Raw genomic sequence first — 26,727 nt, 5'->3', positions numbered from 1 at the left:
TGTACAAATACATTCGAGAACATCATTAAGACCAGATAACATGACCAAACATTTGATTAACATTACTGGAAGAATGTTTGTTAATGACTTTAAGAGAACCTGGGAAAGAGAACCTGGGAAAATGCAGACAAAGTCTTTCCTCCTATCATGGACGCAAGCCCAATTACGCATATTCTCTTGAAGGCATTCAAATGCACTCACACAAAGACTCTTTCTCTCTCTTTCCCTCTTTCACACTCTGGCTATGGTGAGGTTCTTGTTTCTTCTCTCGGTCTCTCTCTCTCTCTCTCTCTCTCTCTCTCTCTCTCTCCCTCTCTCTCTCTCCCTCTCTCTCTCTCCCTCTCTCTCTCTCCCTCTCTCTCTCTCTCTCTCTCTCTCTCTCTCTTCCTGTCTTTCATGTTGGTTTGGGCTGTAGTTGGCTCTGTCTTTAGCATTCTCCCTTTTTAAACAAACAGAGGGAGGTCTATTTATAGGCTGAGTGAGAGCGAGACATAGCTCAGTCTTTTTACAGTAGCCAAGTCAGTGAGCTTACAGCTCTTTAAAAAAGCTGGAAAAAGATCTGTCCACATGGTGACCAGCTCAACACAACATAAATCCCATAACTCTGATTGTACCATCAGTAACATCACTCACACATGTCAATATGTCCAGCGTAATCCACTTCTGACGCTCTCTCTCCTAGTTGTCTCTCTCTCTCTCTGTCTGCCTGTCTAATATGCAGAGGGAAAAGGCCTAGACGAGGAGGAATGCTAGAGTGTACTGTCTGTCTGCATTCACAAAGTCACTCGGGCATGAGAGAGACCGAGCGAGATCAACAAACAGTGCAGGGTGAATGTGAAAAGAGCATTCCTTCTGTCACTTTCAGCCAAAGGCGGTCAGCATGCAAGGACCACTCGGATAGAGCGCGACACTATTTCTCCATCGAGAAATTGATTTTATAAACCTTTCAAGACAGACCTACCTAGAATTTTGAGGTTGTTAAACGGTGGCACAAAAGTCAATGTGATTTCAGCACCTTCCAGGCTACACGGTAACTCTGAACTGCTGTACAGTGCAAATAATATAAAACAAAAGACAAAAAAAAGTGTAAATACAATAAAAAAGGACAACAGAACAACAACCAATACAACACCCCTTCAAATAATGAAGTAAAATGCGAGAGAGAACAGGTGTGACTAGACGGTACTTGAAGATATTTAAAGTCGGGGAAGATCTAACAACGAAGGGAAGTTTATTCCATAATCTTGGACCAGTGACAGCGAAAGCATGATCACCCTTTAATTTAAGACGCACTCGGGGAATAGTTAACAGGAGCTTATTTAGGGATCTAAGCCTTACTTTTGAATTAAGGCTTAATAAGTTCAACTAAGTATTCTGGTGTCATGTTAATTGTTTAAATAAAAATTCTCACCTTCATGTCATTCCAAAATCCAAGCCTGTACTTTATTCAGTCCAGAAGATTACTTTCTGTATTGACAACTAGACTACACACTGAGACATTTTTTTTTTTTTTTTTACAATATCTTCTATTCCATAGAAGAAAGATTACAGGTTTGGAATGACATGAGGTTGAGTAAATGATGACAGATTTTTTTATTTTTAGGTAAACTGTCCCTTTCATTGCTAACTAAACTACCCATGATCCTCCACCAATCAGAGAAGTCGCTGTTACCATGGAAATGCATGTCCTACCAAAAAAGCTCAGCAGTGGCCTACTCCCAAGCATTGCTAATGACATAATTGACCCTGCGTCCCAATGTGCATAGTCCATCCTAAAAAAGTCCCAAAGTATGTTGAAAAGAGTATGCCAAAAGTCCCCGGATGGTCTACTGTTTTTGAAGGATCCTTACACACTAACGGCTAATATTGTCCACAACCAAGTGTGCTTTGGAGGAGGATTCAGTTCAAAACTAAACATGAATAAAGTGTTGAAGAACTATGAAAATGGTGAATGTGGGCGACTGACGGTTAAGTAGAGAGGTTTAGATAAAGGAGTGAGTGACTAATTCTCAAACATTTAACCTGGAAAAAAATGATGTTATCTGTGTTATATTTCATCTGCAACAACAATGTAAACTTTTATAAAGATCCGTTTGGCTTCTGAAATTAATCCATTAACTTTTAAATGCATCATTATGCAAAAATAGGAGGAAAGATCCCTGCATGAAAGACCCACGACTGGCAGATCATACAGTGCTACTTATTTTCTCTCCAATACAGTAGGAAATTAAATTAAATGAAATGTGGAGGATGTTAATTGTGATAAAAAAGTATTGACAGGCTAGTTTACGGTGATAGGATGCATGTAAATATGACAGAGCTCCCATTAAAGACGCAATTTTATGAGATAGTATGTCCCAAAGCTTTTTTACTTTTCTGATACACCCAAAAGTATGGATTTTTTTCACAAAAAGAGTATACATAGGGTGTAGTATAAGTAGGAAAATTGGGATGCAGCATGAATCACTGGCTGAATTCAGAATAGCATACTATAAAGAAACATGGCCGAAATAGTCATTTTAGTATATGCTATACTGAATTCAGCCACACCCATAACATTTTTTGTCTTTGTCACTTCGAAAGATTGTGGTTGTTTTGGCTGTTGCTTAGAACTCTGTATTGAAGAATTTTTCAAATGTCTGTGGCTAAAATGAACAGGGAAAATATTTCCAAAATCAAAGGTGCTGAAATACAGGCAATCACTCTTGCATTCGGTTAAAAGAGAGAGCAGGTCTTCCATTTATCTCATTCTGTTTTTCTGCTGTTATGTGTTGGCAAAACACTCAAATTGCTGTGGCAAGTTCAGTGTAAAAAAAAAAATCTAAATTAGCAGATGAAGCAAGAGAAATATTGAAAATAAATGTATGTTGAGGTGTGTCTTCTGACACATACTGTAAAATTTATATTTAGCTTTTATTTATTTATTTTTATTTCAGTCTTAGTAATTTTAGGACTTGAGCTTATTTCAGTACATTGCCAAGACAACATTTCTCATTGTCATTACATTTTTTTCATTCAACAGCAAGATATCTTGCTAGGTTTTGAAATCGCATCATTCCCTTCTTCAACTGCGGTCTGCCATTGGTCCATTATGATGTTATTTCCTACTGTAATTTCAGCGCAGGGTGATGGGCATGTAATAGAAGTTTGTACTTGTTATTGTAGATTTAACAGTCACAGGGTTCATTGTCAATTTTCATTAATCCTCTTAAGACTGCTGATTTCACAGAGTGAGCAGATGTTTACAGCTGTGTCTCAGAGGGTTGTGTGGGGTTCACAGTGCCCAACCAGTCTGAATGTCACTACATGTTCAAACGTCCTGCTCTTTCTCTCAGTCCAGTGGGAATCAGATTTACTGGGAAAAGAATTGACTTTCATGTTGATTCTCTGCATAGATTCTTTTTCAGCTCTCTTGCTCTCTGTCCTTTGCCTAATATCTTTGTGTAGGGCTGTGTCTTGGTCTATTGTCTTTTTCTTCATTTTTTTCTATTTTTGAGTGCAGATGCACAAATATACTCTAAAACTCCATGAGTATCTACATATCTAAATGTAGTAAATCAGACCTCTAAATCCCCTGAACATGGCTGAGTCTACTGTGTCTGTATAGGCAAAACTGAGGGGCTTTATGTGTGTCTATGTGCTCTAAAGGGGTGGTTGAGTATGATTTCAGTTTTCTAACTTTAGTTAGTAATGTTGCTGTTTGAGCATAAACAACATCTGTAAAGTTACAATGCTCAAAGTTTAAAGCAAAGGAAGATATTTGCTTTTAAAGAAATCGCTTTGCTTTTTAAGGCTGGTAGGGACTACATGACATTCCTCCTGGGTTAGTGACATCACTAACCCTAAAATTTACATAAACCCTGCCCCAACACAGTCCATGCTGAGAGAGTTGTCGTTGTAGTAGAGCACATTTGTGAGTCTGCTCAAGCTGTCGCATCCGTCTTTTGCAATACTGTACGAAACACAAATGCAATCCCATGTAACACTGTTGGCGTCTTACAACAGTTCCCACACGAGCGATTTTATAGATTATCATGACAGAATATGCTAACTAAAGACTTGAAGATAGTTAACTCCACATCAGCAACATAAATTCATGAACTAACCATTCAGAAACGTACTGTTGTATTCTACATGTTGTCACTTCTTCTTGAGTCTCTCCATAATTGTCCGACTCCAATTTAAACATAAAAGGCAGAACAGTTTCTGATATTTTAGTGCTTGTATGCCTGAGGTAATATGCTAACACGACACAAGCTCATGAAGCTCCGCCCTCTGTGCCGGGAGCAGCATCTCATTTGCATTTAAAGGGACACTAAACGTCGCGTTTTTACTGACCCTTAAAAAACATTGAGATAAAACGTCACATACACACTCTGGGGACAACCTAGACTTATTTTACATATTGTAAAAAGGAGCATTATACCACCTCTTTAAGTGTTATATGAAGTGCTCTTCTAACATATTTGATGTATTCTGGCGTTTAGTGAATTCTACAGAATTAATGCAAATAAACTTTCAACTAAAAAAATATACAAAATTATGATTAAGCCATTCAGACCCTGCAATCATTACAGTGGACTTCACTTTTCTCTGGTGGTTGTTTTAATGTTTTTTGTAATTTTGTCCCACCCAAATGGCACAGGATTACTAGTACAAATCATGTATTTTTGCTTTTTGACAAAAAGCATTATTTTACAATGAAGCATGGTGGCAGAATTCTAACTATTATATGTAATATTATCTTAAAACTTGACACATAATATTATCTTGATATTATCAAAAAAAATTCTGGCAAGTTGATTATATATATTGATTATCATTTACTGCTGTATTTTGAAAGGAACTAAAGCATGGTCATTGGTCATATTATTTTTTCCCTGGAAAATATTTTGGGTCTGAATATGTGTTTACTACAACAAAACTCTGTTCTGAATTTGTATCTTTGAATGCATATTATCATATGAACAATCATCCTACAGTTGCACTGATTTAAGTCTCCAAACACTTAGGCCCGGTTTCACAGACAGAGCTTAGATTAAGCTAGGCTTAGGCCGTAGTTCAATTAGGACGTTTAAGTAGCCTTTTTAAAATGTGCCTTAGAAAAAAGCCAAAACTGTTGTGCATCTCGAGACAAAACAATGGCACTGATATATTTAAAGATATTTAAGATAAGTTAAGACATCTCAAACATGCATTTTAGTCTGTGATTAGTCTGTTAAACCGGGCATTGGTATATTAATGTAGTCTTTTGTGTGCATCAGAGGAAACAAACATCATTGAATTTTTTTTTTAATCCAGACAGATATGGATTTCCATTACTAATAACATATGTTGTCTCTCTCTTTCTCTAGATGACTCTCTGTCTGACATGTTTATGAAGTCATCGCCAGGAGAGGGTGATCTGTACACCTCTCTTCTGTCCTCAAAGTCCTCCTCCAATCCTTTTAATGATGGTGCCTCTCTCTTCTCCTCTGAGGGCAACCGTTCTCCGCCTGCTCCCACTGGAACCGACTCTGGAATCGGCATGACCCCAGGTGACCCCTCAGACCATCAGACAACCCTGCAGGGCTCACACAAGACTGACCATTACAGCTACATGGACATGGGGGATGATCTCTGTGATTTTGGTAGTGTGGGCAATGCCAAAAACAAGCAGCAGCCTCCAATGTCTGGCTATGGAGATGAAGAAGATGATGATGACGAAGACGAAGATGACATCCAGGACTTCAAGTCTAAGATTCATGAAAAGGAAAGTAAGGAATCCAGCCATGACCCCTTCGATCTGGGTCACTATTTGGAGAAGAACCCTCTTGGATCTGAAGAAACGAAGGTGAAGAACAGTCAGGGATCGGCCGGCGGGCAGCATGCGTTTCCATACGTGGAGGATCCTTCGGACGAAGAGATGGCAGATTTCCGATCGTACCGTAGGATGGAAACGCCACAGAGTGCCAGTCCTGTAAAGATCACCGTGACAACAGAATCCCACTCTGCTACGACCCAGCCAGTGAGAGTGTCTCCACAAGGGGGCATGTTCGAGAGAGAGAGCGTGCTCAGTTTTGGTCAGCAGGGTCTTCCCACTGTAACACTGTCAGAACCAGAGGACGACAGCGCAGCCTCATCAGCGAACCACTCCCCGAACCACTCTCCGACAGGTAGATCCCTCCCACTTGTGATTGAGAATTGAATTGAATTGAATTGAGAATGCTCTTTATATTAAATCCATTTCTGTATTTGAAGTGAATTTAAATAGGGGTAGCAAACCGGATGTAGACATAATTAATGTAACCAATTTTTAACTAGAAAAGCAAAGTTAAAGGTAGGGTAGGTCAGAATTGTCTAAAAAAAACTTTTATTCAAATTTGTTTAAACTGTCTTTATATACCAATGCATAATTAAAATGCAAGTACTCTGAAATAGAGAGTAAAAAAAAACGAGTGACTCTAGTGTATTTAATCTTCATAAAACACAGCTCATTAATTCCATTCACTCCCACCTAAAAACGGGTGCGCGACTGCGCGCACGTGGGCAGAGCCAGTAATAGCGGCGGTAGTCATGGCGACGGAGAGTGACAGTTGCGCAAGCCACTCCTGTGATTCGTCCCGAATGGAAATAATGAGCTGTGTTTAATGAAGATTAAACGGTCTAGAGTCACTCGATTTTTATACTCTTTTTATCAGAGTACTTACATTTTAATTATGCATTGATATATATAGAAAGTTTAATCAAATTTGGTAAAAAGTTTTTATATAAATCCTACCTACCCTACCTTTAAGTCAGTATTAGGTAGTTTGAATTTGAAGGTAGTTATGGACAGTATATACAAAAAAGGTTTATTAAGAGATGTTCAACCAAAAATCAAAAGTTCATCCCAATTGAAGAAAAGGTGCAACACTCACTCTAGAAAAAAGTTAGATTTTTATTAGTTTAAAGAGAGGCTAGCATTAGCAATAGCAAGATAGCTTTGAAAGCATTAGATCCCACTCTCCCTTCAGAGTGTCTGTAAAGCCATGCCTCCTCCAAACACATGAACGCGCAGGTCATGCACGGTCAGAGAAGATTCTGCAAAGTGCCACAAGAGACTGCATTAAATTACCTCATGTTTTTTTTTTTTTCGCTTTGGTACTATTTTCACAAGTAAGGTGTACATTTTCAAAACTCTTAGTACAAAAATCAAAACTGATCATGCTTGTAACACTAGTCTTAGTAACACTAGCTAGTCTTTCTTTCAAAACCTGATCCCATGCTTCTATTAGAGTTATACACATTTCAGTCCACATAATCATTGTTTCAAACACAGGATTATTGTACTATGTAATGAGAACATTTGGTTTAATCCCCGAAACACAACAGTCTTCTTTCAATTTAGTACTTTTAACAATCATTTCATTAAACAGCAAACGATGCAAGATATATGTTTCAAATCACCCTTATTGCTAAAATAATTACAGTAACACAAGCTAAAGATGCCACATTAGAAAATACACTTACATTACCTAACTTCCGTAATCCATAATGTTTGTAATAGGCTAGTGTCTATTCAGTGTGTTATCAAAAGGTGTGATGAAGTATGACACTGCCATGAGGTTTTGTGCTAGAACAGAGTCTGCTGGCAATATGTTCTCACTGTATACCATATGACTGAATCTATACTGTAGTTGACCTTTACAGATGAAGGGTGAGATACAGTAATGTGGCAGTCTCTCTACCATGGTAATCTGGCATACTGTTATGTAAAAAGCTGTATTTGATGCCATCTGTCTCCCTTGATGCATCTCTGATCAATCTGATGTTACACACAGTCATTGACTGTTTCCTCTCCCTTGTACTCTATCCTGCTCTATGTTCACAAATGGCTAATCTCTCTCTCTCTCTCTCTCTCTCTCTCTCTCTCTCTCTCTCTCTCTCTCTCTCTCTCTCTCTCTCTCTCTCTCTCTGTATTGTACTAACACAATTGAAAAGTGCTCAACTGTTTGAAAAAAGTGCACTTTTGATGATCTGTTGGGATATTAGCACTGAGGGCCCTATTTTAACGATCTGAAACGCAAGTGTCAAAGTGCAAAGCGCAAGTAACTTTGTGGGCGGATCCCGTCGCTGTTGCTATTTTCCCGGCGGGATATATGACTCTTGCGCCCGACGCAAATCTAAAATGGGTTGGTCTGAAGTAGCTTCATTATTCATAGGTGTGGTTTGGGCGTAACGTGAAATAAACCAATCAGAGCGTCCTCTCACATTCCCTTTAAGAGCCGGCGCGCTTGTTCCATGGCGGATTGCTATTATAACGGCGGATTTGCCAGCGCACGCCAGGAGCGGTTCACAGCCGAGGAGGCCGATGTTCTCGTCAGGGCCGTAAAACACAGAGAAGTGACATTGGGGATGATGGGAGAAACCCACCCAAATTAGCTTCGGTTAAACAGGCGTATAATTTGGGTAGTAAATGTGTAGCCTAATCTAGATTTTTTTTTTTTTTTCTAGATAGATTTTTTATCTTTTTCACATCTTCACGGACACAACAATGATTTCCCTCGTGTGTTAATATTTTTCCTTGTAATAATGTATGATTTGCAAAAATGAAAACTGCTGCATCTGTTTATAGCCTATTAGAGAATCAAAGTGGATGCGCGTTAACATTATGGCCAAGCACGCGCCCTTAAAATACCATATGACTAACGCGCAACGCGCCACTGTCTTTAGACTGTTTTTTTCCTGGTCAATGGCGCAATTGCTTTCTAAAACTGGAAAATAGCACCATGGAAGTTTTGCGCCGGAACACGCCTTCTCTTTGCGCTGAACCGCCCCCGCGAGCGCAAGTTCATTCCCTAATTTACCGACGTGCGTCTGTGGAGGGAAAAGTCCGCTGTGCGCGGGTGCAAAATAGGAATGATACATGCGTCGGTGTTCAAAGTCAATTGCGCTGGGTGCAAGATAGGGCCCTAAGAGTTTTGAGAATGTAGCTACAACTTACTTGTGAAAATTGTACCAAAGCGAATAAAAAAAACTGTAATAATGAACGTAAACAATTCGGACTTGTACCACCTGACTGCTGCAGATTCATTTTGGCGTTGATAGTGTTGCCAGAGAAATGAATAAATCTGAGTCTGAGGACATGACGGTTACAACATGGCGTGAACGCAGCATAAGCTCATTGTTTTGATTCAGGGAGAATTGTAAAAGGCGGCCTCGCTTAGTTTGCGGTGTTCGATGACTGTCTGACTGTCTACAACTCTGCATAGCCTTTCAGAACGCACCGTTGGCGTCGTATGTCTGCATGAGCAGGGTGCGCGGAGGTATGGAAATAAGTCTGGTAAATGCATAAATGTATATGTAAATACATATGTTGACAGGCAGGAAGGACATCGACACATCGTATACTTGCATTCTGACCGAATGCAATGATTGGACAAACATGTTCCACAGAAGATATAAGTACATGTTTTAAAATTTAGACCACTTCTATTATTGATTGCTATCAGGAAGTGAAGGTTTCATCCAGAATAACAAAAACTGTTTATGAAAAATTGCCTATTCTGTCAAGGCCTTCAACAGACATAGTAATAGAGAGTATGATAGACAGACAGACAGATAGACATACATATAAGTGAGACATTCCTTCAATTGTGATTTCTATATTTTGGATAATTATGTATACAAATATATATTGTATTTATTTATTTAGTTGACAAAACTGTTTTTAAACAGTTTATTTCTCATAATTGCAACAAATTACTTTATCTCAATAATATTTTTGTACTATTTTTGGCATAAATGGGTATTAGATCTGGAGTGTTATGGTCTTGCCTCTAATTAATATTTTCAGTACATATTTAAAAATTAGAATACATATTATATTTGTTCCGTCATATTTTAGTCTTTCTCAAATTCGTACATTTAGTTACTTTCCTCAATCCTTTTTTTCAGGTCGCGAGTCTCCATCTGATGTGCTGTTCCAGCCTGCAGGAATAAAGTCAATGAGCTCCACCCAAGATTCCAGCAGCATCAGCTCTCATCCCAATCTTCCTGCAGTCCAGGACATCAAGAGTTCAGCCAAACCCTCATCCCCGTGGGATCAAGACCTTCACGGCAGTGAAGACGAGTCTGGAGATTCAGAAATTGAGCAAGTGGCTGAAGATTCTGATTCGCCGATACACGACTTGACATCAAAGACCCCGCCCACAAAAGGCGGATTCAGTCCAGCAAGCAACCCATTTGAGCAGACCAGCTATACATCTGCCACTGATAAAGCTAGTAACCCATTTGACAAGCCACAAACCAACAAGGTCACTGTTAGTAACCCATTTGAGCTATCTGGGGGAACCAAGGTGGGCTTTGGTCAATCCAGCAACCCTCCACTTTATAGTCTGTTACGAGAGGAAAGGGAGGCGGAGCTCGACAGCGACCTGCTAATCGAATCGGCTTCTGAAGAAAGTCCCAAGAGGGAGCAGGAATATTCTGCCCCAAAACCTCCTGAAACGTCATCTCCCCTGACCACAGGCGTCACGTCCTCGAAGCCCATCACAGCCTCCTCCCCTTCGGCCTCTCCCTTCACCGACCCCCCGGCCAACACCCTGAGAGAAACAGAGAAAGAAAAAGAGAAGGAAAAGGAGAAAGCAGTGCCTGTTGAGAAGCCCAAGCCGCCGCAACCAGAGGACAGCTGGTCCACCAAACCCAGGCCTGCAGTAATGGGAACGTCTACAGTGACTCCGGAGCAGAACTCCGGTCAGGAGAAGGAGAATAAAAGCAAAAGCAGTATTGTGAGTTCTACCACAGAGAAAGAGGCTGATCTGTCCTTGTTACTCCATAGCTTCAGCAGACAGAAAGGTAAGACGCTCTGCGCTTATTCTTCCTCCAAGCCGTGTTGTTTTATTGTCATTTAAATAATATGATGATATTAAATTGGTAACGATAAGGCATTTTTAAATACCTGTACAAATAAATTATACATAATTAATAGAGTTTAATGTACAAAATATTTGTGGAAACTCATTTATTTCACTTAGTAGGTATGGCACAAAATTAATTTCAGTTCCTAACATTGCTTTATAACCAAGGGTGCTTTAAGAACAATTCATGAAAATGCTAAAAACAACACACACAAAAGACACAACACAAAAAAAATCCATAAACAATATCAATAAATCATGTTCAGTTACTTTAACTACTTTAACTTTCTTTCTCCGCCAAATTCCGTCTATGGCAGGGAAAGAGTTAATATATCAACACCCCCATTATCTGTTAATAAGTACGTATTAAAACAATCATGATTACAGCATAAATGCCAGAGAAAGTATCTTTGCCAATATGGGGCTCCTTCGAATATTGTGTTGTGACAATGGGAGGCCTTGCTGTCAAAAAGGTTGAGATCCATTGCTCTAGGATTGCAGGTTTGGAAGCATGCAGCTAGCATTAGCACTGTGACACAGAGAACATCCACTGATGCCTGACAGCTGTGATGAGAGGTGGTGAGTGTCATGAACTGATGAAGTGATGATGTAGGAGTACCAGCTCATCTCCTGTTTATCAGCAAATGCCACCTCTAAACACATTCATTGCAAAAAAAAAACTATTTTTGAATAGATCATATGATGCAGTATATCACCATAACAGCTTACACGAGAGGTAGTTTACTTCATTTAGGTAATTCAGAATTAAGGTATTTAATAGCATAAGCTAATTTGCATAATATTTTTCATTATCGGAAACAGACAAAAGAGTTGTGAATGTGAGTTTGCAGTCTGCATTGAATGCAATAAAATAAACATGAACCGCTAAATATTGTCTGATTGACAAACAAAGGACTCTTATAAGCCGACTCTTTTTTTAGTGAATCAAACGCATACAGTAGGACGTGGCCATCTGGCCAATGAATTGCCCACTCCCTAAAACGATTGACTCTTATGTGCTTGTTCTTTCAAAGAATAGTTCAAAAAGGTGAGTTATAGTCTAAATTCATCTGAAATGCTGTATTGTACTTATATTTACAGCATTAGAGACATTTTCTGTAATATATGTAACCAAAATGAACCTTACTTTTTATTTTATTGAATCCAAAATATTCATTTAAATCATGGGTTCCTGGATTCCCTGTGTAATTCTTCTCTCTGCTCTGATTCTTTATCATCAACTCTTTGAGTAATAATGCTAGTTGATAATTCTACAGTGCTCAGAGGATGCAGTGTTGAGGAGATTATTGTCACAGCTGGTGTTTTCCATAAAAGTTTAAACAGAAAAAGCCTGCTTATGTTGCAAGGAGTAATTTGATTAGATGGTGGAGACAATGGCTGTTCAAAAACACAAAAATGCAGTCTTTTTGCAAGGCATTAAAGAACATAACATATTAGTGTAACAGTCTGTCTAAGATGCCTACTAAGATGCCTTAATATTAATCTATTATTTTGAAGGCAGCATAGGTTAACAATTCGAGCATATAAACAAGAATAAATAAATTCACATTTTCCATCCATAAATCTGCATTGTAGCCATTAAATGCTTGTTTATAACTAAAGCTCACTTGAATTTATTTATTGTTTATGTCTAGATCATTAGATATGACAACATGGTCCTTTGAAAGCGATATTAAACCAGTTTCAATGTGAAGCGCCTTGTTTGTGAAGTCATAGACTGACCAGGCAGCCACAGTCAGACACAGACTGGGTCGATTGAGTTTGAATTAGGGGATAATCTCCCTCTAGTGGTGGGTTTAAACAACTGCACTGTGGCTTATTTACATAACTTCTCAATAACAAAGAGCCAGCAGAAAAGCTCTTAGTGTACCCTGACCCAAAAAGATATTACAGCTCCTGTGGTGTGGTATTGATTATTATTAACTTTTGTGAATTAAATTCTAAACAACAGATCTAAACAACATGGGATGTAGTACTGCTGTTTCTCATATTCTTTAGACTAATGAATTAAATGGCAAGCCTTCAATTGGATATTTCTGGCAGGAGTGAAATTATATTCTGTTGGGTTTATGAACTCGTTGACTCCAGAACCAGAACACACATCTCTAAACATGCTCATCTCTGGAGTCAGTCCACCTCTCTGTGTTTGCGTGAACCTGAGAGCCATGCAATCATGACAGCGGTGGGAGGAATGAACATTAGAACAAATGAATGTGTTTTGGATCAAGTTGTTCTCTCCAGAAAAGCAGACTTTCTAGCTTGTATTTTTCTAAAGTATTTTATATAACTCTCTTATAAAATGGGGGCAGTGAGTGCATGCACATATAATGATACAAGCATTTTTTTTCTTCATGTTGACGGAAGAAACAGCAGTTGATATTATATATTAATTAATTTGCTACATTGCTTCATTTATTCATTTATTTATTTTATTAAAGGTTTAATATATTAGGTTGTATAAGATACTTGTGTATATCTGATGTTGTGAATACACACACACACACACACACACACACACACACACACACACACACACACACACTCCGTTCATTGTCTGTCTGTCTGGTGAGTGACACTGAAGGTTCTGGAATGTTGGAAAAAGAGGTCAACGCCTTTTCTGCAGCTCTCCCGTAAATCCCCTGCAGAGGGCGGTAGAGACTGCAGTTTTATGTAACAAAGCTTTAGGTTTTTAAATTTAAATACTTTATTTGAACATTACCAACAGATCGCTCTATAGTGGTGAAGTATATCGTCATGTGAATGGGCGAGGTGTTTTTAATGTGGTGATAATAAACCATTAAAACATTACACTGCAATTCTGACAGACAATCTGGATCAGCAGATCAGCCTGTTGCCATAGTAACACGGGAGGCAGGGACTTAAGCTGTTATCCTGGTGAGCGCTTTGTGGGAAGATGCTGTGGGAAACAGAAGACGATGATGAAAATGAATAACACTGAAATCGTCGAATACCAGACCTTCTGGAAACATTCACTTTTTGTTTATCTGTTGTAATGAGTAGGCTATGTAACGTTAGCTCTATTATTTGTAACTCAGTCTGTAAGGACTTCTAAGTTCACACTTAGGCTGCTGTTCTAAGTATGGAAGCTTGTTTCTGCAACGGAATTGTGAGTTATAAAGTCAGATATAAACTAAACTCGCAATTACCTTTTTTATATTTTTTTTGTTCAGTGGCGGAAATAAAGCTTCAGACCTTATTCACAACAGCGCCATCATTTTTAACTGGAATGAAAGCGAGGCTGTGAGGGATAGACACACCGTGTTTTCAATGGCATCTGTTGTAAAAAGAGTTATAAACCTACCACCTACGGTTTCTTTAACTTTCACTTAAGTTATTTGTCTACTGAAATTTCTCCATAGATCTAACTACGGTTTCAGACGCTGTCAACTTGCTCTCGAGTGTTCATGGACCTGCCTTCAGTGCTTTGACCGTTCCAATATGGCGGAGGGCTTACCTATAGCGGCCCATAGAAACAGCCATAATATTATACATATATATGCGTCTATCCCTCACAGCCTCGCTTTCATTCCCGTTAAAATAAAAAAAATGGCCTCGCTTTCATACCTGTCGTGGCGCTGCTCTGAATTTTTTTTTCTATCTATAGGTTCAGTCACAATGCAATAAAATAATACCTGTTTGCGGATACCAATAAATAAATAACCCATCAGACTCCACCCATTTTTAGCCGACAACAATGCCACTGAGGTCACATGACCATATGTTTATGGATGAGCTTTGTTGGGTAGGGTGGGGCCTCTTTGATCTGAATCCCCCCATCTCGCCCCGGGCGCTGCATATGGTACGATCCGCTCTCTGCGGTGGAGGAGGCTGCAGTGTTTACTGTTTCATCCAGCAGAGCGCCACCTCTTCTTCCCCTTCTCTTTCTTTTTCTCTTTTTCTGCCTGTTTCCTTACTGAGTAGCTGTCGCGTCCCTCTCTCCTGCTCTCTTCTCTCTTTTCTGGCCATTCATGCCGTTCGGACGTGTGAGATAGTGGGTCTCGGGAATACACAAGATCAGCGAGAGGGAAAAAAGAAAGACGACAGCAGCGAGAGAAGCGACAGAGGAGGGGAAGACATGGATAAAGGGAAGTGCACCTGGAGCAGCTGGAGAGGACAGGGTACAGATTTCGTGTTTGTCTGTGTAAAACTGTATTTTATGGTATTTATCTTACAACACCATGTTTGTTTGCGTATTTTATGCTTTATATTTGTCTGCGTATTAGGTTTTGCGTTTTACATGAAGCCTTAGCTTCCCTTCCTCTCAGTCTCTGCGCTGGTGGGACAAAGAGAGGAGAGGCATCTGTTTTGGGATGAGGGCTGGCAGGTGGTCTGTCTGCTTCATAGTAATGCTGATATGGAAACCCCGCTGTGTCGTTAGATTAGGCTCCGGGTGCCATGATACAGAGTTCAGACTGTTTTTATATTCAATCGCGGTTACAGCAACGCTAGATGAGGCTGTCGCTATAGCAACCATGTCACACCCATCCTGATTACGTCATTGTCTTCAACAGGCATCCATGATACATAGAGAAGGAAAAAATACCTAGAGAAGGAAGACATTGAACATTGTTGATACATTTAGTGTATTATTGAATAATATAAACATGTCATCTCTATTTTTTTTACATTGATAAAACAAATACATAGAGAATGAATAAGGGAGAAGGATGGAAGAGTAGGAGGTTGCAAAAAAAAGAGAAAGACGTGAAAAGAGAAAAAAATAGAAACCGTCTCTAGGCTTTTCCAGTAGAATGGCAGGCACGTTTTAAATATCCATCCAGATAAAGGTAGTGCAGACCTGGCTGGCATTTATAGATACTGCATTGTGTGAATGTTAGCCGTCTGTGTTTGTAAAGTTACAGTATTTGTGTACGATTGTGTTTAAAGTTGAAATTGTTCTCTGTAACTAGATGAAAAATGCATCGTTATAGTTGGCCTGACAACATTTTCAGTATTAGGTGTTCTGAATGGTCTCTGCTATGGCGTCTCTAGATAGGGCGTTTTAGGTGTGAAAATGTAACGTCGATGTCCCTACAGTAACAGACCGGTGTGTAAAACTATTGGACGTATTTTAAAGAGTTGATGTCGCAAACTTTACATACTTCACAAACTTTTGAAAATCTAGCGTTTAGTTTAGCTCATTGCCACAATTGCAAAAACAACGGCTTGCTTCTTTCATAAGGCGGTTTGGCTTTATGACAACCTTGTTTCCAGGCTGACCGTTAAAGAACGCGACACACACGTCTCCCAGAAATCCTGTAGAATTCAACCAGTCAGATGACAACTTAGAAAATCCTAAAACACATTTGAGTGCAAGTTGACTGAGCGCCTGCAACCGTAGTTAGATGCATCTATGAACATCTAAATTTGCAAGTCTTCAGCAGATGATTTAGCTAAACTAACACAATACAACAAGATAAAGGTGTCAGCTAACACAACATTAAAAAGTTACCATAGTAAAAGTAAAAACATTAAAAAGTACCATAGTTAAAACCTGTAATATTGATTTAATGCAAACCAACACACAATATTGTCGCATTTATTCTTACTGTGAGTGCAGAGGGTCGAAAGTGGCATCTACGCATACATATCTATGGTTGTAGTTTATAAGTGGTTGGTCACTGGCAAAAGTAAAGAAAAAATGAGTCCATCCTTGTGGTTCCTAGACATATGCAGCACCCTTTTTAATGTATGTAACCCTTTTAAATCTATTTCCCCTGCGGGAGCATATGACATCATTTAATGTTTTTGATGATTCATATTTAACTCGGACCCCTCTAAATACATTATCATGCACACAGAGAGAAAACATGCAGTGCTGTATTTTTAAAACCACTCACAGACCTGAAGCCGATGTTTCTGTTTTATTTGAACTCATTTATATACATTCGTCTGTAGTTAGAAACTTAATTGCATCAAACCAAGTAAATAATTAATAGCTTAGTAATGGATTTCTTCTGATTACACATTTACACTTAACAAAACCACTGCTGAAGTTTAGTTTCGTTTAGTAGACTTTTAAATGGAAACGTGTACACAATGCATTTTTTACAATATCTCTATTTAGTTGATCTATATAACGGCATCTCTGAAAATTCAGTATAATAATAATAATGGGATTGGTCAAGAGAATCAGATAAATATCTCTGTTTTTCTTCCTCAAATCAGCTTGACCCATCCCTTCCCTCTCACACGATATGTGTAACAAATAATTGAATCATTAGGAACATATATTCCCTCTAGATTTCAATTATTGTTGTATCGTTTGGTGGGGCTGCACATCCTGTCCACTTGGATTCCGTTTCCCGTTTAGCTCTGGAATTGTGTGGTTGTGTGTTTGCAACTCTCTTGATTCACGATCTTGGCTAGCAGAAAATTGGATAGTTTTTGCAGTTCTTTTATTCAGATGAGGAGCCCAATGTACTGTATGAGTACCAGGATTGTGATCGCAGTAAATCTGCCGCCTGGGTCACCTATTTTTGAGATTTATGTGTCAGCAGCCCAGATCAGTAACCAATAAGCTACCACCAACCCTAATTAAAACTTAAACTGGCACAAAAATGTGACAAAAACAGCTTAGTTGGTGTGGATTTAGTGAAGACTGAGCCACTGCTACTTGTTTTAAAAATGTTATCATCATTTACTCACCCTCATGTCATTCCAAACCTGCATGACTTTCTTCTTTGACACATAAATTGAGGTATTGTGAAAAAATGTTTCTGTGTCTCTATGTGACTCTATATAATGTCTCTATACGACAGCATCAGGCAATGATGACAGAATTTTCAATATTTAACTTTTGCGGCAGGGAACAAAGACAAACACAATGAGTGTGGCCTCAGGCCAAATAAAATACACATACAATACTAAGAAGGTGGAGAATAAAGTATAATGGGAATATAGTGCGGTAACTCGCCAAGCTTGGGCATTGTGAAGGTCAGAAGTTCAGAGAAGAGTTTAAGAAGGTCACACATGCTCCCTTTCTGGTTCGGGATGTGTTTCACAGCTTAGCATACTAGCTTAGCATAGTGCTAACTGATTAAGAAAACCTGCTTTGATTCGCTAAAACAAGATATCCAGATGTTCAGCCATTTTGAATGAACATTCAGGCTTTCAGTCCCAATAGTGTGCATCAGTGCCTGCCCACTTTCTCAGCTGCCTTGGTTTTAAATGAAAAATTAAAGACAAAGGCTTTACTGAGAGAAAGAACTACAGTCCCATGAAGCATTGTGAATGACATAATTGAAATAAATACAATGGAGACATATAAAACTATTGATTTAAAGATGTGTATTATGTAAATGATATATATTTAACATTTATTGCACACATGCGCGAACACACAAACACACACATAGCCTATATATAGCAGGTTGCATCGTTTCCAGTTCAGGACTTTTGTATGCGCTTCAAAAAAATATAGAGCGGTTTTACTTAAGATACCTTCAAAAGAGTGAGCAAAGATCAAAGATGAGCATAACCGATGATGTCCTATTTTTCTTCTTCTCACTAACATTTAGATATATTTAAATTGAATAAAATGGCATCAATAAAAGAACTAGCTAGGTTAGCTGATTACCCTAAAGTCCATATCGCCGTCAGTTCGTACTGCCGTTAACACTTTCTCCGACAAGTGGATGCAATAGGACCTGTTTTCCTGTTAGTTCATGTGACATTCACCATAAAGCCTATGTAGTTTTTCACAATGAATTCTGCTGTTGAACATGAGTATTTAAAAAAATAAGTTGAAATAATGTGCGGCTTCAACAAAAGCATATGCCATCGTCGCTTAATAACCTCGTATCTCACAGTAGGCCTGTTTTTTTTTAAGTTATTGAAATCAATTCCCCTATGGAGAAAATGAATGAGATTTTTACTTCCAGAACTCCACAGTGGCACTCAGGCTTTTGCTTGTGGCAATGACTTTTTATTTAGGAAGTGAATAGTTGGATACATTGTCGGCCTGGCTGCCAAGCTCTCTGATGCTATAATTACACTCCGACATTTAAACACCAGCACACATGCACACAATTACCCCCCACCACCACCTTCGTATTTTAAGCTGGCCCCCTAAGCAATGTGTGTAAGGCAAACTGGAACACTGTATCTATAGCAACTGCTGCTGCCCTCTTTCTTTCTTTCTTTCTTTACACACACACACACACACACACACACACACACACACACACACACACACACACACACACACACACACACACACACACACACACACACTCGATGAAGATGGATCAATTGGGTTCTATGATGATGGGTCACACATAATTCTGTTTTCGATTGTGTTTTTGTTCAATCTGAGCCATTTGTCACCCAGGATGGTGTGTGTGTGTGTGTGTGTGTGTGTGTGTGTGTGTGTGTGTGTGTGTGTGTGTGTGTGTGTGTGTGTGTGTGTGTGTGTGTGTGTGTGTGTGTGTCTGTCCATTATTAGCCAATGGTAGTATGAGCAGCCCCCCCCTCCCTCTCATTCCCTGCCTTTCTCTCTCTCCTTTTGTGTGCGTTCCCACTCACTGTCTCTCTCTCTCTTTTTCTTGCTGTCTGCAGTCATGGGTGGTTCAGGTCAGTATCTCTCTCTGTCTTCTGTTAGTTTTGGTGTTTAGACATCAAAAACCAGGGGCCTCTGTGATAGTATTGATTTATGAGTCTATAGTGATGGAGTTAACTATAGATGTCACTGTTTTTGATTGATAAGTGAATTCTGTGGTGCTGTAGTGTTCATATTATAGAGCCCATGTTAAGTTACCTAACTACTGTATATTCTTAAACACTAATATTATATTAGTCTACATTAGTTAGTCAATGATTAAAGGTGTGTGTGAGGAGAAAGAGTGTGAGCGTTGCTGTTTTTAGTCTTGTTCTATTTAAAGAGGTGGTTAACAGAAGGATTTCTCAGAGTAGGAAAGTGTATCATTATCAAGGGTTGTATTTTAAGTTGTTTGCTGTTTAACGTTATTATTGATGAGAAATAATCAGAATTAAAAAATAATTGATAGTGTATCCAAGTCAAATTTGAAGTCTGCACTTCATCTTGGATAAAATCATTTGGAAAAATCTCGAGATAAAAATGGCCGATATTTCTGCCCTCCTCTAAGCTCTGCCGGGCTAAATTTAGCCCAGTGGGACCAATGGGAGAATCACGCAGGGGACTACAGATGTCATGCACACACTAGAGTGTGACAGACCAGCTTCAGTGAGTGTGTAACAGTTTCTTCCAAAGCTGCAACCAAAGGTGTAAAAATACAGGTGTAAAAAAAACACATCAGCTACAGGGAGCTCTCGGTTGCTGCAGAGACTGAAGAGATGATTCAGAGATCTCAATCTGCTGGTTCGCATGGCAACAAGTTAACTATTCTACGTGCTTCAGCTTTGTGATATTTGGGCGAAAATGGAAAGATGAATGTTTTTCCTCCAGTAGCCAGAGAAGAAAGACCTGGTCTTCTTAGAAACCTGCTTGGTTATGAAGGATCATAATAATTTAAAGGAACTTGCATACAAGTATGCAAAGAAGTGTACATTTTCTTTGATCAAACGAATGGGTCATATAGCTTTTACTATATACAATACTATTCAAAAGTTTGGGGTCAGTAAGATTTAAGAAATTAATATTTTTATTCAGCTAGGATGCATTAAAACTGACAGTAAAGACATTTATGTTACAAAATATTTCTATTTCAAATAAATACTTAAACTTTCTATTCATTAAAAGAATCCTAAAAGAATTTAACATTAGTTGTCATCAAATGTAAGATAGCAAATATAAGCTCCAGAATATTTTGAGTTTCCGTGGAACAGTGTGTTTTCCGACCCATAATGAATATTATATTTGTTCAGCGAGTGTGCTTGGTTTGAATCTTTTTAGTGTATAGCCTATACTGTATGCTCAAAGACTTTCCAAAATGATTTTGTACTTGGTAGATGACAGACATGCAGTGAAGAGAACGATGAGACTGATTTGTAGGTTTGCATGTGGAGGATTGTGTGATGTCTGGGCTGGTGACCAAAAGATTTGAACCCTGCTATTGGTGGTCCTTGAGCAAGACACTTAGGTTGCTTCAAGGGGGATTACTCCTGTAACTTAAGATGGATAAGTCTATAGTGATAAATTCAACTCCCTTAATAGAGTGACAGTTATTTCACCATAGATGAGGTTTTGCCTTTTATCCGTGTCATTTTACATGGTTATACTTTAACATATGCAAAACTAAACCTGCAATTTTAGAATGAGCAGATTGGTGGCCTAAAAGTGTACAACCTTCATGTTCCTCTTCATTCACTGTTATACCTCTTCAATTGAAGTTAATACAGTGAAGGCATATAGCTCAATGTGTCATTATATTACAGCACTTCTGATAACATGACTATTTGCACTGCACATGTCTTCGCTAACATCAATAATTAACCCAGTAGAGTGTGTGTGCACACAGATGGTTAGGGTTAGATACGTTGACAACAGGTGCTGTGAGAGGTAGCCAGGTGTGGACTGATAGCCTCAAGGTTACACATTTGCAAGATATACAGAATTCTACTGTACTGTAATAATACTATCTCTATTTAAAAATATTTTTATATGGAAAATGTAAAAAAAAATCCAAAATCATGGAAATGTGTTCATCAGAAAGCAAAGGAGACCGTCTCAAAAAACATTTCCGCCTAATTCACTACACATCCATACACCCAGAGTTTGTTCTCATCTCACTGCTAATGAGTTTATAGTGTTCTAAATGAGCAACCATGTGCCTGAGGTTAGTATTAGCATAAAACACAGCCAAACCATCTCCATAGAAGGGCTTTTCTGCACAACCTTTTGTCACTCACAGTCTCTAAAAAAACATGCTTTTTATCAGAGAGCATGTGCAGAGAGACCCTCGAGCAATGCCAATTGTGCCATCCTTAAAACCAGTTCAAACCCAGTAAACACCGTTTACAGACTCAGACTTCATGCAGAGGAACCTTGCAGCTCGAGCTATACTGCACCTTTTACTGTATAAGATGAAATATATTTAATTAAGATGAAAATATATAAAATTGTATCTCTTAACACATTTCTAAAGCCACTCAAGGGTATATCATTTTTGCACATGTGCAGTTTGTGTAAATTTAGATACGTTTTTCCACAAGTAATTGATGAATCATGATTTGTTTGTGAAAACGTTCATATGCAGATTTCACACAAATGTTAATTTAATTTAGTAGTAATGAGTTAATTGCCAATGCTGTTGACAGTAATACATAGTGATAAGCAGCATAACACCAATACCAAACTGCTGCTAATTTGAGAGATGTCTACATAACCATGTTTTACAGGGCATCATTTATGTACTAAAATATAACAAGTGCAGAGAAACTTGCATCCTGAATGTGTAGATATGATGATGACCAATCAGGCGCATGCTGTAATATTTGTGCACAAAAGCATATAAGCACTGACCAGTGGATTGAATTTTAATTGTTTTTATCACTCTTCTACTTGTTTTTCTCCCTCTGCCTCTTCAGTGGTAGATCTGTTACACTGGCGGGATCTGAAGCAGTCTGGACTGGTGTTCGGCAGCGTGTTGCTGCTGCTGTTCTCTTTAACCCAGTTCAGTGTGGTGAGCGTTATAGCGTATCTCGCTCTGGCTGTCCTCTCCGCTACCGTCAGCTTCCGAATCTACAAATCAGTCCTGCAGGCAGTGCAAAAAACCGACGAGGGCCATCCCTTCAAGTTAGTCCAACTCTCAGTTTGTCGTCCTCGTTTGTGCGTATTAAGCAATGAATATGTTCATCCATTCTCATGGCTTCTCTCTTCTTCAGGGCCTATCTGGAGGTGGAGATCGCTCTCTCTGCAGATCAGATCAGTAAGTATGTGGATAAGACTCAGCTGTACATCAACACCACCATGAAGGAGCTCCGCAGGCTGTTTCTGGTTCAGGATCTGGTCGACTCCATTAAGGTGAAAACGGATATAAACATTTCATTTACGAATATTACATTACCAAATTTCCGATGACACTATTGCAATTTCAATTTGAAAGCCAAACTCGAAATAATCTTTAGTATTAAAGGAATCGTTCAGTGAGTAAATGATGAAAGAATTTTCATTTTAAGGTGAACAATTCCTTTAAAGGCACACTCACTTATTGGCATGGATGTAGTATTACACAAAAAGGTTTCAGTTACAGATGCCTTGGTAGAAATAACCTATGTGCAGGCATATTTGTTAAAGGGGTCATATGATGCTTCTAAAAATAACATTATTTTTTGTATTCGGTTTAATGCAATGTCTTTACGTGGTTTTAGGTTAAAAAAAGTCATTATTTTACACATACCGTACATTATTGTTGCTCCTCAATGCCCCGCCTTTCTGAAACGCTTTTCAAATATGAAAATATACATACAAGCTGTGTCTGTGAGTTAGAAGCGCCAATCTGTAATTGCAAAGATGGAATTGTCCCACTTTTTAGAATCAGCCTTTGTGCACAGCCGGCCTCGTACTCTCCCAGGTTCTGGAAACAGTCCTCTGAAAAATGTGCAGCACACAGTCGAATATTTTGTTTGTTCTGTTCTGGAACAGTGTTGTAAATAAAGCTTAACCACTGCTTTCTAATTGTGTCTTCTTTTGGAAGGCCAAACAAAGTAGTTTGGGTTTCGCAACGAAAAACACAGCGTCTCCACGACGCCGGCGGCAACAATAACATACAGAGAATAAGTTACGCCTTCTTTCTTTGCGTATACATTTGGCCGGTGTACTGACGTAGATTTGTGGGGGCGTATTTGAACGAAGCGTTTTAGGAAGGCGTGGCTGAGCCTTAACTTTTACAAAGAATATCTCTTTGCGTTTGAGACTTTGAGCTTTGTAACTCTCCAGATACATGCACAAACAGCTATATAACACACACACACACAAAAAAAGGAAAACCAGAAATCGCATCATATGACCCCTTTAAACACCAAAAGTGGCCAATAATTTTCGAGGTTGCTTTCAACGGGTCATGTGATCTCAAAGATGAGTGGCACCCACCACATTTCGAATGAAAGCTGTTTTATGCCACTGATATGACTGCAGTCTTCATCTCACGTTTAGTTGGTGTATCATTTTAAAGATATTTAAGTACTATTCATTTTGTTAGACAGTGGAAAAAGTTAGTGAGTGTTGAAAGATTCAGTAAAAGCATTCAATGAAAACAGCTGTACCTTTGAGTTAACACCATGTGTCTGTGTTTAGTTTGCAGTGTTGATGTGGTTGTTGACGTATGTTGGAGCTCTGTTTAATGGCCTGACCCTGTTGATTCTGGGTAAGAATACAACACAAACATACAAATGCTTATGGTTGGTATGATTTTTTAAAATGCTTTTGAAAGTCTCTTAGCTCACTGATGCTTTTATTTGATCAAATTTACAGTAAAACGGTAAAATTTGGAACAATTATTACAATTTAAAATAACTGTTTTCTATTTTAAAATGTCTTGTGTTGGCAAAGCTGAATTTTCAGCATCATTACTCCAGTCTTCAGTGTCACATGATCCTTCAGAAATCATTCCAATATGCTCATGTGCTGCTCAAGAATTTTTTTTTATTATTATCGATGTTGAAAACAGAATATTCTGAGTAATATTTGTTAGGTTTCTTTGATTAATGGAAGTTCAAAAGAACGGCATTTATTTAAAATAGCAGACAGCTGATTAATATCTTGAAATTTTAAATATGTTTGATAACTTTTCTCGTATATCAGCACTGATTTGTGAATGTTGTTGATGTTCTAAGAACTGTTCGGCAGTTTCTATTGTGTTGAGTGTTTGCTGTCTGATTTCCAACCATATCTTAAGTACACACTCAAAATTCCATTTCAGGAAGGTTGGTGATGTCACAAACACACACACTGCTGTAGGTCAGGGTGTTATAACCTTAAATGACGATGCAGCATTCTGGGAGACCAGCTCTGTTGTCCATCTCTCTGTTGACCTGACTGTATTTCTCCTTTGTCTTTCTCTCTTTAGCTGTGGTTTCCATGTTTAGCGTGCCAGTGGTTTATGAAAAGTATCAGGTAATGTTCCCCCCAACAAACTTTTTTCTTTCTTTCTAAGGTCCATGTTGTGCCACAATATCAAAATGCCTGATGTTGATAGCTATACCAGTAAAATTTCATGATGCTCAATGCCAATTTTGAGTAATAACTAATGCTATTGAACATTTTAAAGTTACATAAATTAAAATAAAACTGGTTTATTTTGAAATTATTCTTATAGTTCCATATCAAGTTAACATTCTTAAATTTTCTATACTTCTTCATAAATTATTCAGGTAGTCAGTAAAAAAGCAGTGATTGGTTTTTCTTTTGGTATTATGTTTTTTGTGTACTGAGCAATATTTTAACTACACATACTTACTCTTGGGTTAGGGATTGTATTAGGGTTAGTTGCATGTAATTATACAGTCACTTCATGAAACATGTAACAAGGACGTTGTAAAATTAAGTGTTACCTTTTGTTTTTATTTTCGTGTGGACTTTGTACCAAAATACCAATGCATTTGACTTCCATATTGTCTATGGTGAATCCTCATATTCTTTCTCTCCCTTTCAGACGCAGATTGATCAGTACTTAGGGCTGGTGCGCACCCAGGTTAACTCAATAATGGGAAAGTGAGTTATTTATTACTATTAACAAACCTTAAAGTGTTGGGTCTATATAAATTAGATAAAAATGTCTAATTTTTTGTTTGCTTTTCAGGATTAGAGAAAAGGTTCCTGGGGCCAAAAAGAAGGAATAAACTCTTTGCTTCTGTACGAGTAAACACTATAGCCAGTAAAAACTACAACTTTTGCCAGCACTGAAGGACCCCAACTACACAGGAGGCCAATATATCACCTCAAAAAATAATGATAAAAAAAAGCATCAACAAAAAAAAAGATCGTCATGTTAGTGTAACGGCACCAATAAACCCCCCTCCCCTGTTGCCAGTCACAGGTGAAGCCCTTCATAAATAACTAACACTGATTCACATTAATGACACCTTGTGGGCGATCGTAGAGCTATAGATATACCAGAGGGACACGCAGTGCTTCTCTCTTTCATTGCTTCTGATTTAAGTGCATGAAGTCCAGTCTTGAGTAAATATTTGCTATCTCTGCAGTGCTCTTCCTCTCTCTGCTTTATTTTGCAGTGCATATTTCCTGCTGTAAAACGTGACACGAAAATGAAAATCATGCCTGTCATATAATCTCCTGCTGCCATGTCGATTAATCGCTTAATTCAACGTCACTGCTAGGGTGGCTCTGTGTACAGACATGCTTATTAATATCAAGTTGAATTGTGGATTTTTTTTTTGTTCTTTTCTGTGTATTCGAGCACAATGATAATTTGAGGATGTTATTACTAAATGTGTAACTGTAATTTTTTCAGAACTGTAGGGATACGTGTAGGTGTTTAAAGACAAGCTTTGTGGTCCTTCTCTAGGGCAAATGATGGTCAGACTGCAGAGATAAACTCTGTCCAACTTTGTACGATGTTCAGTGTTCAGTTATTTTAAGGTCTTTAACTATTTGCACTCTGTATTTAATTGACGAATGAGAAAAATAAATGTTCCTTAATGTAAGAGGGTTGGTGTCTTGTCATTCATAGGACATTTTGAGAAAGTTAAAAAGTCATGATGGGGCAGAAAAGTGATATGCTTGGTGTATATTATATTGTGCAATAAAAATATTAGATACACACCAACTTAAAAGGAAATCCCCCCCAAAAAATTGGTTTGGCAATTTATTTATTTGCTTAGCCTTATCCAACGTTTTGGTTTTCTTTTTTCAAAGGGAATTAAA

General features: G+C 38.4%; 1 protein-coding gene across 4 annotated transcripts in view; it reads left to right on the top strand.

Annotated features, from left to right (window-relative positions):
- Positions 1-26,507, top strand: part of rtn1a (reticulon 1a) — a 30,489-nt gene extending 3,982 nt beyond the window's left edge. The window contains exons 2-10 of one of the 4 annotated variants that reach the window (XM_079636101.1): positions 5,355-6,155; positions 9,919-10,818; positions 19,482-19,496; positions 22,431-22,638; positions 22,728-22,866; positions 24,139-24,208; positions 24,911-24,957; positions 25,496-25,554; positions 25,643-26,507. In XM_079636101.1, coding sequence (XP_079492227.1) covers positions 5,355-6,155; positions 9,919-10,818; positions 19,482-19,496; positions 22,431-22,638; positions 22,728-22,866; positions 24,139-24,208; positions 24,911-24,957; positions 25,496-25,554; positions 25,643-25,682 — 2,279 coding nt within the window. In that variant the 3' untranslated portion in view covers positions 25,683-26,507. Of the gene's footprint in view, positions 1-5,354; positions 6,156-9,918; positions 10,819-14,611; positions 15,041-19,481; positions 19,497-22,430; positions 22,639-22,727; positions 22,867-24,138; positions 24,209-24,910; positions 24,958-25,495; positions 25,555-25,642 lie in introns of those variants that run through there. The other 3 variants (XM_079636102.1, XM_079636103.1, XM_079636104.1) reach the window with 3 other exon arrangements.
- Positions 26,508-26,727: the final 220 nt, after the last annotated feature.

This window comes from Phoxinus phoxinus, assembly GCF_949152265.1.
Source record: "Phoxinus phoxinus genome assembly, chromosome: 14".
NCBI lineage: Eukaryota > Metazoa > Chordata > Actinopteri > Cypriniformes > Leuciscidae > Phoxinus > Phoxinus phoxinus.
Note: the sequence above shows the minus strand (reverse complement) of the source record. Positions and strands in the feature narration are given on the sequence as shown.